General features: G+C 38.0%; 1 protein-coding gene across 1 annotated transcript in view; it reads right to left on the bottom strand.

Moving 5' to 3' along the window:
- DNAH14 (dynein axonemal heavy chain 14) overlaps positions 1-16,444 on the bottom strand; it is a 604,313-nt gene that overhangs the window by 22,263 nt on the left and 565,606 nt on the right. Inside the window, exons 76-79 of the mRNA XM_033199195.1 lie at positions 13,283-13,385; positions 10,169-10,396; positions 2,605-2,802; positions 53-252 (exon numbers count right to left, since the gene is read on the bottom strand). Coding sequence (XP_033055086.1) covers positions 53-252; positions 2,605-2,802; positions 10,169-10,396; positions 13,283-13,385 — 729 coding nt within the window. The remainder of the gene's footprint in view (positions 1-52; positions 253-2,604; positions 2,803-10,168; positions 10,397-13,282; positions 13,386-16,444) is intronic.

Genomic DNA, 16,444 nt, shown 5'->3' with positions numbered 1-16,444 from the left:
CAGACCCAGCCTGATAATTTTTGACCAACAGTTTTTCTTAGCGAGTTCTTACCTGATCATGAGGTTGGCAGTGGTAGTTTTTGGTTGCATGGCAATCAGATTTTCAATAAACCCTTCGCCTTGGGTCTCCCAGCAGCTCCTGATGGCCTCTGGGTGTATTCCTAAGACCTCGGGAGGGTCATCATCAGGTAAGGACTGGATAATGTGTATGTAGTCCTTTATGCTTGCAGATCCTGGAACTGGTTGACATATCTGAAAATTTAACCATTTTGTTAGCTTTTTTCTTCAATCCTGCTACTTCTGAACACTTTGTTAGTTTTTGTCAGAATAAGATATCTACTTTCAGTAATGCTTGAAGACAATATTTTCCCATGAAATTTTATACCGAAGGCTTTCTTATTGCATGTTGTATATTTTAGACACTGTAAAAAGCAACATCTGGGACTACTGTATTGTAATGTGCATATGATATGCATGTATAACTTTCTTGTTGGGAAAAGAGAGAAAGAAAAAAAAACACTTTAAAGGTGAGGGTGATTCTGACCACCCATAGATAATGAGTGCAATTAAGGCTTGAACAAATCATTTTACTTTTGTAAAACCTATAGAAGGAATGTGAGAATGATCTTAAGAATAACTGATCACTGACCAAAAAGAGAAATGCATTGTTCATATGGTCAGGAAAGTGGGTGGTGGTGGCTTTCTTGATATCATTAAGGAAAATGTTGAAGAATTAATAAAGGTCAGAGGGAAAAATCAAATAACAGTCACTGATAAAAAAATTACCTGCAGAAGAAGCAAGATTATGACAAAAAACAGGAAGAGCTGGCAAGCTGAAACTGTCATAAAATTCCCAGTGTTTTAAAGCAACTGAGTTGAAATATAAATTTCAGAATACACTTCTGTCATGTAATATAATCCTGCCAATGCGATTGTATACTGTATGTTACAGTATACCTTATTCTCTTAGTGCATACTTAATGTAATAGTGTGTACAAAACCATGCACATTGTATTCTTTGGGCAATTTAAAGAACCCTAAACTTTTTTTTTTTGTTTGTTTTTTTTGAGATGGAGTCTTACTCTATCACCCAGGCTGGAGTGCAGTGGCATGATCTCGGTTCACTTCAACCTCTGCTTCCCAGATTCAAGTGATTCTCATGCCTCAGCCTCCCGAGTAGCTGGGATTACAGGCGTGAGCCACCATGCCTGGCTAATTTTTGTATTTTTAGTATAGATGGGGTCTCACCATGTTGGCCAGGCTGGTTTCGAACTCCTGACTTCAAGTGATCTACTCTCCTCATCCTCCCAAAGTGCTAGGATTATAGGTATGAGCCACCACACTTGGCCAGGGACCCTAAATTTAACTAATATGTTATTTGAAACACTTTTTTTTTCTTTTTTTTCAGACAGGATCTTGCTCTGTTGCCCAGGATGGAATACAGTGGTGTGATCATGGCCCACTGCAATCTCCACCTCCCGGGTTCAGGTGATTCTCAGGCCTCAGTCTCTTGAGTAGCTGGGACTACAGGTGCACACCATCACACCTGGCTAATTTTTGTATTTTTAGTAGAGATGAGGGTTTCACCATGTTGGCCAGGCTGCTTTCGAACTCTTGGCTTCAAGTGGTCCACTGCCTCAGCTTCCCAAAGTGCAGGGATTACAGGCATGAGCCACCACACCCGGCCTTAAGACAGTTGTTTGTTTGTTTGTTTGTTTGTTTAGATGGAAATCTTAAAAAAAAAAAAGCTCTCATAGATTTTTCTTCCTTAGCAAATAGTGCATAAAGGACATAATTTAATGCCTTCTTGTTGACTCAGGGTCATCAACATAGACCATTGCTATCCATTCTATAGATGCCTTACAAATGAATTTCCCTAAAATATTTTTACTATTTTCTTTATCTATCCATATCGTCAAGACCCCAGACAGACAACCTGGATATGACCTCTCTTTCTCTTGATATACCAGCTCACAGTGATCACCCACAGCTGTCATCTTCCTTTTCATCTTCCATTCACCTCTCTTATCCAAATTCCCACCCATCAAAGTTTATGTCAAGTCCAACCCTCCACAGTCTAAGGTCAGAGGTCTGTAGGATTCTTTCCTCTGCTAGCAGGCACTCGACAGGCACACACAGTTGCTGATGTCTAATATGGAGTTTTCTGCTCCACGAATGTGAAGGTTTGGATAGAGGATAGAAACTGAGGGGGAGAAGAGGGGATAAAGAACAAGAGATGTGGGATTTCTGTAAACTGACAATAGCATCTATTCCCTATGGTTATTTTGAGCATTAAATGAGAAACATATATCAAGTGAGTGGCATGGAATCACTGATTTATAAATGTTAGCTCCCTTGTGCTTTGTATCTTACACTTTGGGTTCTTAGAGGACATGAACTATTTTTAAATCATTCTTTTTGTTTACTGCCCTGCACAATGTTATATTTAATAGAGTCATGGGTAAATTACTTTTATAATACTGAAAGCTAATAAAAACCTTTAAAAATGAACATCAAAATTCATTTAAATATGTATTTTAAATAATGCAACAATGTTTACTTTAAAATTATTGAGAAATGCAAGAAGATTAATTCTTTTCCTACCCCATCACTGGAGAAACTGAAGTCATCTTTCAGCACTTCAGGATTACAAAATTTGTAGAGCAGGGTCTTCAAGCATCGCTTGTCCCAATTATCAATTACCCGGCCACCGTAAATCACTTCTCCAATCAGGTAGCGCAGTGCTTGCCATGAAATACTGGGCTGTCCTCTCAGGGAATTTTCCAACACCTTAATGGCAACCTTTAGAAAACCCATGAGTCTTTATTATTTCGATATGTGTTTCCAGCTTACTCACTCTGACTTTTTAACATAAAATCAACTCTCAAACAGCTACATATATTCTCTTTTTAAAAAATTTATAGAAATAGGCTAGGCACAGTGGCTCAAGCCTGTAATCCCAGCACTTTGGGAGGCCAAGGCAGGCGCATCATTTGAGGTCAGGAGTTTGAGACCAGCCTGACCAACATGGTGAAACCCCATTTCTACTAAAAATACAAAAATTAGCCAGGCGTGGTGGCGGGTGCCTGTAATCCTAGCTACTTGGGAGGCTGAGGCAGGAGAATAACTTGAACCCAGGACATAGTGGGTCACAGTCAGCTGAGATCATGCTACTGTACTCCAGCCTGGGTGACAGAGCGAGACTCCGTCTCAAAAGAAGAAGAAGAAGAAGAAGAAGAAGAAGAAGAAAATATATATATATATATAGACAAATATATATATTTTTTATTATATATATTTCATTTGTCTTACTAGAATAGTTTATATTTACTAGAATAGTGTGTGTGTGTATATATATATAAATATATATATATAGTAAGACACAAACATTGGGACTTAAAAAAAAGTGAGACCTTTTTTTTAAGACAGGGTCTCACTTTGTTGCCGAGGTTGGAGTGCAGTGGTGTGATCTTGGCTCACTGCATCCTTGACCTCTCCAGCTAAAGCGAACCTCCCACCTTAGCTTTTTTCCTCAGCCTCCCTGCCTGGCTAATTTTTGTATTTTTTTGTAGAGATGGGCTTTCGCCATGTTGCCCAGGCTGGTCTTGAACTCCTGGGCTAAAGCCATCCGTCTGCCTTGGCCTCCCAAAGTGCTGAGATTACAGGCGTGAGGCACGTGCCTGCCCTGGGACATTCACTTTTATCCACTAGTTATTTTTTGTTATTGTTGAATAGGCATTGAGCTATTTAATTGCTGTTATTTGTTTGAATAGGCAAAGCAGGCATGTGGTACCGAATTCAAAAAGCGCAAAAAGGTAATAAAGTAAGATTTCCTCCACTCCCGACTTTAGCCATCAGATCCTCTCCTTGAGGGCACCATTGACAGAATTCTTGTGTATTCTTACAGAGACGTTCTATTTGCACATAGGTTGACTTCTTCTCTTCTCTCTCCTTCCTTCGCTTCTCCTCTCCTTTCTATCCTCCTTGTGCTCTTCAACTATTTTTCATCTCCGCCTCCCTTTCCTCTCCCCCTTCCTTCCTTCCCTCCGTCCTTCCCTCCCTTCCTCCCTTCCTTCCTCCCTCCCTTCCTCCCTTCTTTCTTTTCTTTCTTGACGGAGTCTCGCTCTGTCGCCCAGGCTGGAGTGCAGTGGCGCGATCTCAGCTCACTGCAACCTCCACCTCCCGGGTTCAAGGGGTTCTCCTGCCTCAGCCTTCCGAGTAGCTGGGACTACAGGCGCCCGCCATCACGCCCGGACGGGGTTTCGCCGTGTTAGCCAGGATGGTCTCGATCTCCTGAACTTGTGATCCGGCGGCCTCGGCTTCCCAAAGTGCCGGGATTACAGGCGTGAGCCACCGCGCCCGGCCCTCCTTTCCCCCTTTCTTTCTGTTTTCCTGTCTTTTCCCCGCCACAAATGCTAGTTTAGCATACACACTGTGCCGCAATTGGACAATATATTTCGGTTATCAATGTTCAGTGGCTGTAACAATTCATATTTACACTAACTGTGTGAAGGAATTTCTTTGTCACTGTTCTCTCATCCCTGCCACTAACAGGAAATGTTGGTTTATTTAATTTTTGCCAGTCTCATGGGCGGTACGTTTGCTGTTAGTTTAATTTGTATTTCACCTAGTACTGGTTATTTTGAACATCTTTTCTTATGTCAGTTGGTCATTTAAATACAATTCTCTGTACACCGCCTATTTTTCCTTTGGCTTGTCTTTTTCTTGTTAATAGATAAAAGCTCTTTGTATATCACAGATATTAACTCTCTGTCAGTCATCTGCGTTATCCTAAATCTGGCATTTGTCCATTGACTTTATTTTGCTACCATTTGCCATACAAAAGTTTTTTGTAATTAAATATGCCTATCTCTTCTTTTATGGTTCTGGGTTTTCAATTAGGGTTACTTGTTCCCAACTCCAAGATTGTACATGTAATCTCCTAGATTTATTTTGGTTACTTATATTGTTATACATTTAAATTTTATTCCATTCTGGAATTTATTTTTCTATAGGATATAAGATAAAGGAACCAGTAATTTTCTTCCAGCTAGATGGACAGTCATACCAGTATCATTTACTTTTTGCAAATTCCTTTTTCCTGAGTTGAAATATTACCTGTGTCAAATGTTAAAATCTCATAAAAGCTTAGATTTCTGCACTCTCAACTATGTCTCACCGATTTATTATCTACTTCTCTGCCAAACAATATTGATTTTAGTATAGTGGATTTTTACCATGTTTTCATATCTGGTGAAGGAAGACCCCTTCAGGATTTTTCTTTTTTGTACATTTCTAGCTTATTCTTCAGCATCTGTTCTTCCATATGAATTTTATTAATTCCAAAACTTCTCTAATAGGATTTTAATTGGAACTGCAGTATATTTGATTATTAATTTTGGAAGAATTGATAGTTAGGATATGGGAAGTCTTTCCATAAAGAACATTGATGCATTTATTTAGGGGAGGCAGGATTAAAAAATAAACGTGGAATCAGACTTCCACTTATTACCTATGTAACTTGGGCAGGTTTCTTAGGTGGCCTGTGCCTCTATATCCCCATCTGTAAAATGAGGATAATTAGTGTTCTTACCTCATAATGTTGTTGTGGGAATTAAATAATTTGGATAAAGCAATCCAAATATTTTAAGCTCTCAACAAATGTTATACCTCTCTTTTCTCTTTAATTTATGCTATTCTTTATTTAGGACCCATACGTTTCATGTTAAATTTATTCCTCAGTATTTAAATATTTTCATCACTGCTGTGAAAGTAACGTTTTGCCTACTTCCATTCCTGGGTGTTTATTATCAGGGAGGCTTTATTGATCTTTACATCTTTACATTTTTATCCAGTTACTTTATGAAATTCTCTAATTATTAGATTTTGTTTTACTAGTATCTTAGGTTTTCTAGATGTACAATTATATAATCAATAAAAAGATAGTTTTTTCTCTTTTTACAATGTTAATATGAATTATTATAATTTTCTTATCTCATTGCATTTACTAGAAATTCTAAGACACTGTTGAATGACAGTGGTGATAATGGGCATCCTTATCTAATTCTTGGTTTTATTTGAAACAATTTCAGTGTTTGACTATGTGGCATACTATTCATTGTTGTTTTTAGATAGTCTTTTTCATATTTAAGTGGTTCCTTTTAATCCTATTACTTTAGGTTTTTACTAGAAATGGCTCCAAAATTCATAACAAATGCCTCTTCTACATCTATTGAGATGATCATATAAATTAGGATTATAAATTTCCAGTTACTGGGTCATTCTTGCATTAGTGGAATAAAACCAACTTGGTTACAGTGTATTACTCTTTTGTTTCATTGCTGAAATCAACTTATATTTTATGTAGAATCTTTACATCTCAAGTCCTGAGTGAAATTAATCTACAGTTCTTATGTATATTATTAATATCTTTATCAGGTATTCATATTAACATTATGTTGTTTCATAAACTGGGGAGATTGTGATCTTTTACTAAGGTCTAGAATATATAATATTAATACTATCTGTTTCTTAACGTTCAGAGTGAATTAAGCTGTAAAAACATCTCATTCTGGTGTCATTTACAATGTCTTTTGTGGCAATTGGCCTAACCAAAATTTCAGTTTCTCTTTGAGTCAATTTTGATAATTCGTATTTTCTAGGAAATCATTGGCTTCATCTAGATTTTCAAATTTTATGTCTTATCAAAATTCAATTTTTTATAGCTGTAAGCTTTAAAAAATATATGAAAAGAATTTTAAAAATCCAATTTTAAAATGTATAAAGAATTTCTTTATTAGCTTTTATTTTCTTTTGTTTTCTAATTTCTTAAGATGGATATTTATTTCCCGTATGTTTTCTTTAATAGTGGAGACATTTAAGGCCAAACATTTTTTTTTCCCTAACTATAGCTTTTGTTCTGTCATGTAATTTTTGGTCTGAAGTAGTCTCATTTCCATTGTGTTTGAGATATTTGTAATTTTATTTATTTTTATTTTTTGAGACAGGGTGTCGCTCTGTCACCCAGGCTGGAGTGCAGTGGCCCAAACACGGCTTACTGCAGCCTCAACCTCCTGGGCTCAAGTGGTCCTCCTGCCTCAGCCTCCCAAGTGGCTGGGAGTACAGGCGTGCCACCTGGCTTTTTTTTTTTTTTTCCAGACGGGGCTTTCTATGTTGCACAGCCTGTGATTCCCCCTGTTTTTGTTTGTTTGTTTGTTTTTTGTTTTTGAGACGGAGTTTCATTCTGTCGTCCAGGCTGGAGTGCAGTGCTGCGATCTCAGCTCACCGCAACCTCCACCTCCTGGGTTCAAGCGACTCTCTTGCCTCCTGAGTAGCTGGGATTACAGGCTTGTGCCACCATGCCCGGCTAATTTTTATTTTTAGTAGAGATGGGGTTACTCCATGTTGGTCAGGCTGGTTTCGAACTCCCGACCTTAGGTGATCCAACCGCCTAGGCTTCCCAAAGCTCTGGGATTACAGGCGTGAGCCACCGCGCGGGTTTCATCATGTTGACCAGGCTAGTCTTGAACTCCTGACCTCAGGTGATCCACCCACCTTACCCTCCCAAAGTGCTGAGATTACAGCTGTGAGCCACCGAGCCTGGCCGATTTCTCTTTTAATATCCTATTTGATAAAAGGTTATCTAGAGTTACGTTCCTCTTTTTTTTTTTTTTTTTTTTTGAGACGGAGTCTGGCTCTGTCGCCCAGGTTGGAGTGCAGCGGCCGGATCTCAGCTCACTGCAAGCTCCGCCTCCCGGGCTTACGCCATTCTCCTGCCTCAGCCTCCCGAGTAGCTGGGACTACAGGCGCCCGCCACGTCGCCTGGCTAGTTTTTTGTATTTTTTTTTAGTAGAGACGAGGTTTCAACGTGTTAGCCAGGATGGTCTCCATCTCCTGACCTCGTGATCCACCCATCTCGGCCTCCCAAAGTGCTGGGATTACAGGCTTCAGCCACCGCACCCGGCCTGAGTTATGTTTCTTAATATCCAAGTTGTTAAGATTTTTAGGGGTCGAATTTTTATTATATTAAATTGTGTTCAGATAATATGGCCCATAAAATCATTAAAGGTTTTTCTTCGTGGCCATGCTCGTGATTGAGTTGTGTAACAATTCCTTGGTTACCTGAAAAAATTATTATATACTCTTTATTAGAGGGATGGTAGTCTCTTGATCCATCTGTTAATCAAATTTGTTGACTATATTATTCTATTCTTTGTCTTATTTTTGTTTATTAGAGCTGTACAATCCTGATGGTGGTTTTTTGAAATTTCCCACAAGAATTGCATATACATATATACATATATATGTACATGTATACCTGTGTATATATATGTGTATATATATATATGCTACAATATGCTGTTGTCTGAAGAATATAGCACTCTCAGTCATTATATTCTGACTGATATTAATATTGCCATTTCTGCTTTCTTCTGTTATTTTCTTGATAGTTTCAAAATTTCTTCATTAATTTCACTTTTTCTTATAAATTGCATATTCCTGGGTTTTGTTTTGTAACCCAATTTAATAGTCTTGCCTTTTATTGAGAGAATGCAGTCCATTTACACTCAATAGAATGACTGATAACATTCCTTCCATATTGCTTTATGTTATTATTTATTTTGCTTTGTTTTTTCTCTCCCTTTTATTTTGATATCTTGGTCAAATTGTTATTTATTTTCCGTTTTTTCTTTGTTAATTTAGACATTATACTGTTTCTATTAAAGGTGACTTTTTTCTTTGAATTCATTTTCTTACTTAAATAAAAATATCAATTATTTACAGTAGACACCAACATGTCTAATATATGGTTCAAACATTTCCCCCTAATATATTATTTGCCTTTTGACTGAGCTTTGAATAAGGCCTTGACAGAAGGGTGCTTGAGCTTATACTTTTAAATAAATATCCCAAATGCAGTGTTTTATGTTGTGTTCCTGGTTAGGTAGAGAAGTATTATGTCTGACAGGCAGCTGAACTTGCAGTAAGTATGAAAGCCTCTTTTCAAAACTGAAAAGCCTAATAGAAACATATGGAAGACAAGGAAGGCTACCTATCTAGAGTGGGTTTAGGTTATAAATATCCAGAGGCAGAATCAAGATTTTCCTCAGAAATTTTTTTTTAAATTGCTGTAATATATAAATGAATGGGTAATCAAGGGTGTAATGTTGTATGCTGGAAGCACAATTGCAAGAAAGTTAACCTGGGAAAAATTTAAGCAGATGCTACCACGTGTTTATTTTAGCAATAAAGAAAACACCCTGCAATAAAGAACGAACAGAAGGTTCTATATAGAGAATAGTAAAGAAAGACGATTGAGCTAAATTTTTCCCCAAACAATGGGTCAATGGAATCTCTCTTGCTTTAAACGAGTAAGTCATACTAACAAACAAACATTTTTATAGTAAATTATGTCTGTCAGGCACTCTTCGATGTGTCTGACACGTCTAATATATGGTTCAAATATTTCCCCCAATATATTATTTGCCTTTTGATTGAGCTTTGTACTTACATTAACAAGTTTGCCTGTAATTATATAATGATCCTCTGGAGTCAGTACTGACATTTGGTCTCCCCCAGTTTGTTTTCTTTGGCCAAGGAAACTAAGACTCTGAGAGGTTAGTTTGCCCAATAGATTACATACTTGTACAGCTGTAAGTGGTGGAGCTGCAATTTGATTCAGAAAAACTGGCATCAAAGACCGTGTTTCTTTTTTGTTTGTTTTTGAGGTGGAGTCTCGCTCTGTTGCCCAGGCTGGAGTGCAGTGGCGCAATCTCGGCTCACTGCAAGCTCCGCCTCCTGGGTTCCCACCATTCTCCTGCCTCAGCCTCCCAGGTAGCCGGGACTACAGGTGCCCACCACCACACCCGGCTAATTTTTTGTGTTTTTAGTAGAGATGGGGTTTCACCATGTTAGCCAGGATGGTCTCGATCTCCTGACCTCGTGATCTGCCCGCCTCGGCCTCTCAAAGTGCTGGGATTACAGGCATGAGCCACTGCGCCCGGCCCAAAGACCATGTTTCTAAACGTTAGCCCTTATTCTCTAGTTATAGAGTTCATTTTCTTACCACCATGTAAAACACTTAGTATTTGTGTAGGCACATAGTAGGCTCTCAATTTGTATCTTATTGTTATTTATTTGTTGTTTGTTTTGAAGAGACTACACTTACCCCCAAGTCTGAAGAATTAAATTTATAAGCAATATTCCAGCCCAATATTCCATAACTTTTTCTTTCATTGATCACAGCATTGAAAAAACATAGGCTAAATAAAAGTTTTTTCCACCATTGTCCACAGTCAGGATTTTCAAATATCTCTTCTGTTACCTCTCCACTCCCAGTACATCCAAATGTCTGAAGTAAATTACTTTTCAATCCCTGGGGAGATTCCACGGCAATCTTGAAAACAGATGTGAGTAAAATGGCATGTGAGGACAGATGCAGGCACTGGTCTATAGGGCACTTGTCTTTCTACAACACTGGTAAAAGAACTGGGCAAGAATGTAACTATTTTCAAGACTCACTGGCAAATCCAAAATCTCGTGTTATTCTTTTGCCATGTAAAAACGTCTCTAAAAGGATTGTCCCAGATTTTCTATTGCTCCAATTCGTATTTTGAAATCGGAAGTATAATGTGATTAAAAGCACTCTTATTTGTTCAGAGCATAGGGCTTGGGATTTTAGGAACTTTGACAATGAAGAGTTATGGGAGCCTAAACTTATGTGTCAATGGCAGTTATGAGGCTGTAACAGGACGCAGGCTGCATGGCCTCTGCAAGGCAGCAGATACAGGGGGTCCCAAATCATGGGAAACAACACCAATTGAATCAACAGCAGCATCAGCACTAACTGAACCATCAGGAGAACAATTAACTGGGTATGTTACTACATTTCTTTGGTTGCATTGGAAGTCCATTTGGTTGACTTCTTAACTAGAATAATGGAAATGATGAGCGACTGAGGGTGAGGTGGGGAGGGAATCAATTGGAGGGCTTTTGTGAGAGTGTGGCTGTTAAGTCTGAAATTGTGAAGGGTCTGAAATGTTACCCTCCTTGCACAGTTTATATATAAACACACACACACACATAAGTTGTATGGATATCTATATATGACATATAAATGTATGCATATATGTATATATGGCATAGAGCTGGTGTGTGTGTGTGTGTGAACATGAGATTTCTGGATCAGGGATCAGATTCCCATGTCCTGTGTGTGCATAGTGGGATTTGTACCATAAGAGGGGGACTCAAATTATGAGACTTGGAGCTTACAGAATGACTGGCAAAGCAGCCTTTCTTCTTCTCAGAGATAGAGAAAGAGAGACAGACTTTTGCTTTGGAATGTAAACAAATCTTCTCCGGGAAAGAGGAGGTCTCTAGGTTTTTATAACCCCTGGAGTGTAAGCAAATGGCTCTGTTTTATCACCCTGAGAAGGTAAGTGGCTCCAGGAGGCAAAAGACAAGCTTCTCTGACTCTGTCACCCTTAGAATGAGAGCAAATGGCTCTGTACACAGTAGAGGAGATATTCTCTATTTTCCAAGGCATGTCTGCCTTTCAAACATCCTTTAATTCAGGTTGCCAGCAATTGTTGCTTAGAAAGCCCTAATTGTGCAGAAATGAGAAAATATTTATAGAGCACTGTTTCCCGACTGCTATGATTGATTCTTTAAAGAACTCATTCTCATATATCTAAAAGTAGGTGTCTGTCCACTCCCTTAAGGAACTATATCTGAAGGGGAAAGTGAGTGGAAGGAGGGCAGAGAGAGAGAGAGAGAGAGCAGAGAGAGAAAGAGAGAGAGAGAGAGAGAGAACGAGAGTTGGTTTTGATTTTTAGTGACAGCATACTGTTTTATCACACAAATGCATCATACTATATTTGGCCTTTTCCTAGAAGTGGGCCATGATCAAACTGTATGAAATTTATAAGCACTATCTATATACTGTGAAATTACCTTCCTTTCTGGATTAATATCTCCCTGATATTACCTTGTCAGCATTATGTGAGAGTAGTTATTTCATCATATCCTTAATAACACTAACTATATCATAGTTATAATCTTAGCCAATTTAATGCCATTTTTGATTTGTATTTTTCTGATAGCTAGAGGTTGAATGTTTATTTTTAAAGTATGTTTATTGACCTTTTGTGTCCTTTGCCCATTTTGTATGGAATGTTAATGTTTTTCTGACTTATTTGTAGGTGCTCTTTTAATATATCAAGAAAATTATCATCTCTGTCTGTATAAATAATGGCATATGAAAAACTCCCATAAGCCACATTTGAAATGCTGATGGAGACTTAAAGTGGAGGTGGAGCGATGGACTACTTAGGATGAAATATTCCCTGAAGCGCTATCTCTGTTCCTCTCTGACACCCTTCATTCCCCTACCTCCACCCCCCAATCCCCCTCTCCTGGCCAAAGATACCAGGCTGTCTGAGAGCATGGTCTGCTGGTCTCTGGGAGATAAGTGGAATCTTTCGAGTCTCAGACTAAGAGCTGTGGGTTTCTCCAGTCCCTGTTCTGTCTGCCCCAGGAGCTGGGTTGTTGGGAAGTGGTTCAGTACTGTCAGTTTGGGTAGGTACATACAGGAGATGGGCAGAGCTGGGAAGCAGTGTGGCAGGAAGTTTCTTAGGCTGGATTGGGGCTCTATCTAGAAAGTGCTTCATCCACCGGACTTTCTCCATGCCCACCCACTTCTGTGAAAGCTGGTAGTGTGCACGTGCTCGGGAGTCTGGGTATCCCCTTCTGCCCATGCCATCGGTCAGTTTTCTCTGCTATTAGGACTCCGCCTGTTGGTCAACTGGACCCTGGTCTAACAGAATGGACTTTCTTACTATTTATTCAACCTCAATAGTGGATATGAGAGGTCCCAGATAATCTTTAATAAGGACTTTCTAGTAAACAGTTTTAGCCTGCTTTCTGTCAGACCCTTTCTGGAGAATTAATGATAAAATGGTTAAGGAGGGCAGAAATAAGAAATGCTAGAGAAGTGAAGGGCAGGAAGGCAACACAAATTGTAAATTTTGCTTTATAGTAATTTGAGGTCTAACATCCTTGTTTGAGAAAATCACACATAATTTGTGAATTCCTTGCAAGTAGGAATCTACTTTAGTGTTCTTCCTGATCCCCAGTATGGGGCTGAGCATAAAGCAGAAATTTAGCATTTCAGAATTTATCATAATTAGCTCTCTCTTTTAAACTCAGAGTTCTGAATGTAAGATAACTTACATTCAAACAGGGCTCCTCAGTCAATATTAAATCTGTTATACTTTGTTCTTACCTTTAAACCCTTTTTAAGAATAGGAATTGGAAAAGAACTGTATGATTTTGAGCTTAACCATAGCCGAAACTCAGGGTCTATTGTCATGTCTGGACTATTAAAGCTGCAAAATAAAAAAATTTATAAATATTTTAATGTGAAAAATGTAAACCAACATGTTTTTAGAATCATAGCATTTCATTGTTTGAAGTGGCCTTACGAATCATTTTAATACCGAAGATCTTACTATATTACCAAAAGAGCTTCCATGTTGCGCAAGAATTTGCACATGACTCATCAGTTAACATTTTAAAAGAGTAGCTTTCTTTCCCCTTAAGTACAAAAAGTGATCATATACTCATTGCCAAAAATCTGGAAACAACTACAAATTAAGAACACAATGAAGAGTTCCACTGATCTAATTTGGGACAACTGAATGTCAAAATAAATGATGATGGTAACCAATTATAATCCTTGAATAAAATAGAAATCCATGAGGCCATACTGATATAAATAAACAAACAAAGGGAAGAGAAAGAAAAGCTCTTCCTGTATAGGATAACATCATTAAATAAATTTAGGAGAAGTTGTGGAGTTAGTAAGCTACCTTTTGGTAAACAATATAGTAGTAATTCAGTCAAAAATTATCAATGAACTTTAGAAACCAGAAGGTGAAAGTTTAATGTATGTACATGGTCTGAAAGTTCCCACAAGTGGCAGAAACCACTTTAATCAAGTGACCAAAGTTAATATCACCAGTAATGAGACAGATTGATATAACAGGCCTTTTGATATGATGTACCAAGAATGATGTAACATTACTTCTGTGATACTACTACAATACTGCATAGCCTTAATCTAACCATAAGAAAATATCAGCTAAATCCCAACTGAGGGACACTTTACAAAAAACAGTCAGCTCTGTATATCCATGGGTTCCAAATCCATGGATTCAAGCAGACTCACATTGAAAATATTCAGGAAAAAAAATTTCAGAAAATGTTAAGGTATTGCTGACCTGTACCATGTAGTTAGGCCTACAATGTCTGCATCTGTACTGAACTGTACAGACTTTTTTTCCTTGTCATTATTTCCTAAACAATACAGATTAATAACTATTTACACAGCATTTACTATGTATTAGGTACTATAAGTAATCTAGACATGATTTAAATTATACAGCAGGATGTGTGTAGATTATAGGCAAATACTACATCATTTGATATAAGGGAATTGAATATCCAAGAATTCCAGTATCCACAGGGGGTCCTGAAACCAATTCCCTGTGGATAGTCAGAGACCACTGTAACTAGCTTGTACTTGTACTTTTCAAAAACATCAGTTGTGAAAGACAAAGGCAGACTGAGGAACTATTATAGATTAAAGGAGATTTAGGGTATGGTGGCACGCACCCATAGTTCCAGCTACCTGGGTGGTTAGGGCAAAGGGATCACTTGAGGCCAGGAATTCAAGTTCAGCTAGGGCAGCATAGCGAGACCTCACCTCTAAATAAAAAGACAAACAAACAAATAAAATACTTACTAGGAGACTTAACAGACATGTAAACTTAATACAATGAGAAATCATGAATTGAAATTTTGACCAAAACTTATATTCTATTTTGCAATAAAAGATATTATTGGGACAATAAACTAAACCTGAGTATATAATGAACAATGCACACTGAACTATTTAGGGGTCAAGTGGCAACATGTCTGCAATTTACTTCCAAATGATTCAGAAAAACATTACATATATATATGAGAGAAATGATAGGGTAAATTTTAAGAATTTGGAAATAGAGATGAAGGGTATAAGGGAGTTTTTGTATTGTTCTTGCAACTTCCCTGCTAGTGTGAAATTATTTTTAAAAAATTTGCAAAGCAAACCAAATCATTACAAGGAAAAAAACACACACACACACACACACACAACACAAAATGAAACAAAACAAACATGGCCTGTAATCTCACTAAATGAGTTTAGGTACACTTTTCTCTTTGTTTTTCCTCCTCCTGCCTCTCTCTGTCTCTCATTTAAAAAATAGTAATAGTGCATATTTTGTTTGTAGCTTTTTATTTTTTTTCCTAGTAATGTGTTGTCAACATATTTCTCTAACTCTGAAATTTAAGAAATATTTTTTTCTTCACATTTTTCCTCTCCTACTGTGGGCTGGTAGAGTGCTCATCTTAAATATCTAAAGGCTTGATTTAATAAAGAAGTATGAATTTCTTTTTCTTTCTTTTTTTTTTTTTTTTTGAGATGGAGTCTCACTCTGTCGCCCAGGCTGGAGTGCAGTGGCGCGATCTCGGCTCACCGCAACCTCCGCCCCCTGGGCTCAAGCGATTCTCCTGCCTCAGCCTCCCGAGTAGCTGGGACTACAGGCTTGTGCGACCACAGCCGGCTAATTTTTGTATTTTTAGTAGAGATGGGGCTTCACCATGTTGGCTAGGCTGGTTTCAGACTCTTGACTTCAGGTGATCTGCCTGCCTCGGCCTCCCAAAGTGCTGGGATTACAGGCATGAGCCATCTCGCCTGGACCAGAAGTGTGAATTTCTTTTAATAATACTCTGATTATGTTGAATATGTTTAACGTATCATTAATTATTCTTATTAAGACGGAAATTCTGTTCTGAGGAACGTTTCTCTAATTTCTTTCTTTTTTTTTTTAGCACAGTGCTACCTGCCATACTATTGTACTATTGTCTCTTTGCACCTTAGTATCCTCTGGAAAGCTGCTGCAGTGTTTGCCTGGTCCATGCTGTGTCCCTGTGCCTAGCACAATATTCGACAAATAGCAGATGCCCTATAAATCGTTTTTGGATGAATAATGAATGAAAGACATGGAAGAAAGTAATTTCAAAGTTTATATCTATTAAAGTCATGTAACTAAGCAATCTTTGCCTTCTGATTCTCTTAAGTCATGAAATAAATGTGAAAAAGAGAAATTATTTAATAGTATTTATTTATTTATCCATCTATTTATTGTTGTAGAGATGGAGTTCGCTATGTTGCCCAGGCTGGTCTTGAACTCCTGGCCCCAAACAATGATCTTGCCTCGGCTTCCCAAAGCATTGGAACTATAGGCATGAGCCACCACGCCCTACTGATACAGTTTTGAAACTGCTAAAAGAATAACAATCTGGGAACTCATGAATGATATTAGGAAAGTTTTTAGAAATT

This window comes from Trachypithecus francoisi, unplaced genomic scaffold, assembly GCF_009764315.1.
Source record: "Trachypithecus francoisi isolate TF-2019V2 unplaced genomic scaffold, Tfra_2.0 Lachesis_group5, whole genome shotgun sequence".
Classification (NCBI taxonomy): Eukaryota; Metazoa; Chordata; class Mammalia; order Primates; family Cercopithecidae; genus Trachypithecus; species Trachypithecus francoisi.
Note: the sequence above shows the minus strand (reverse complement) of the source record. Positions and strands in the feature narration are given on the sequence as shown.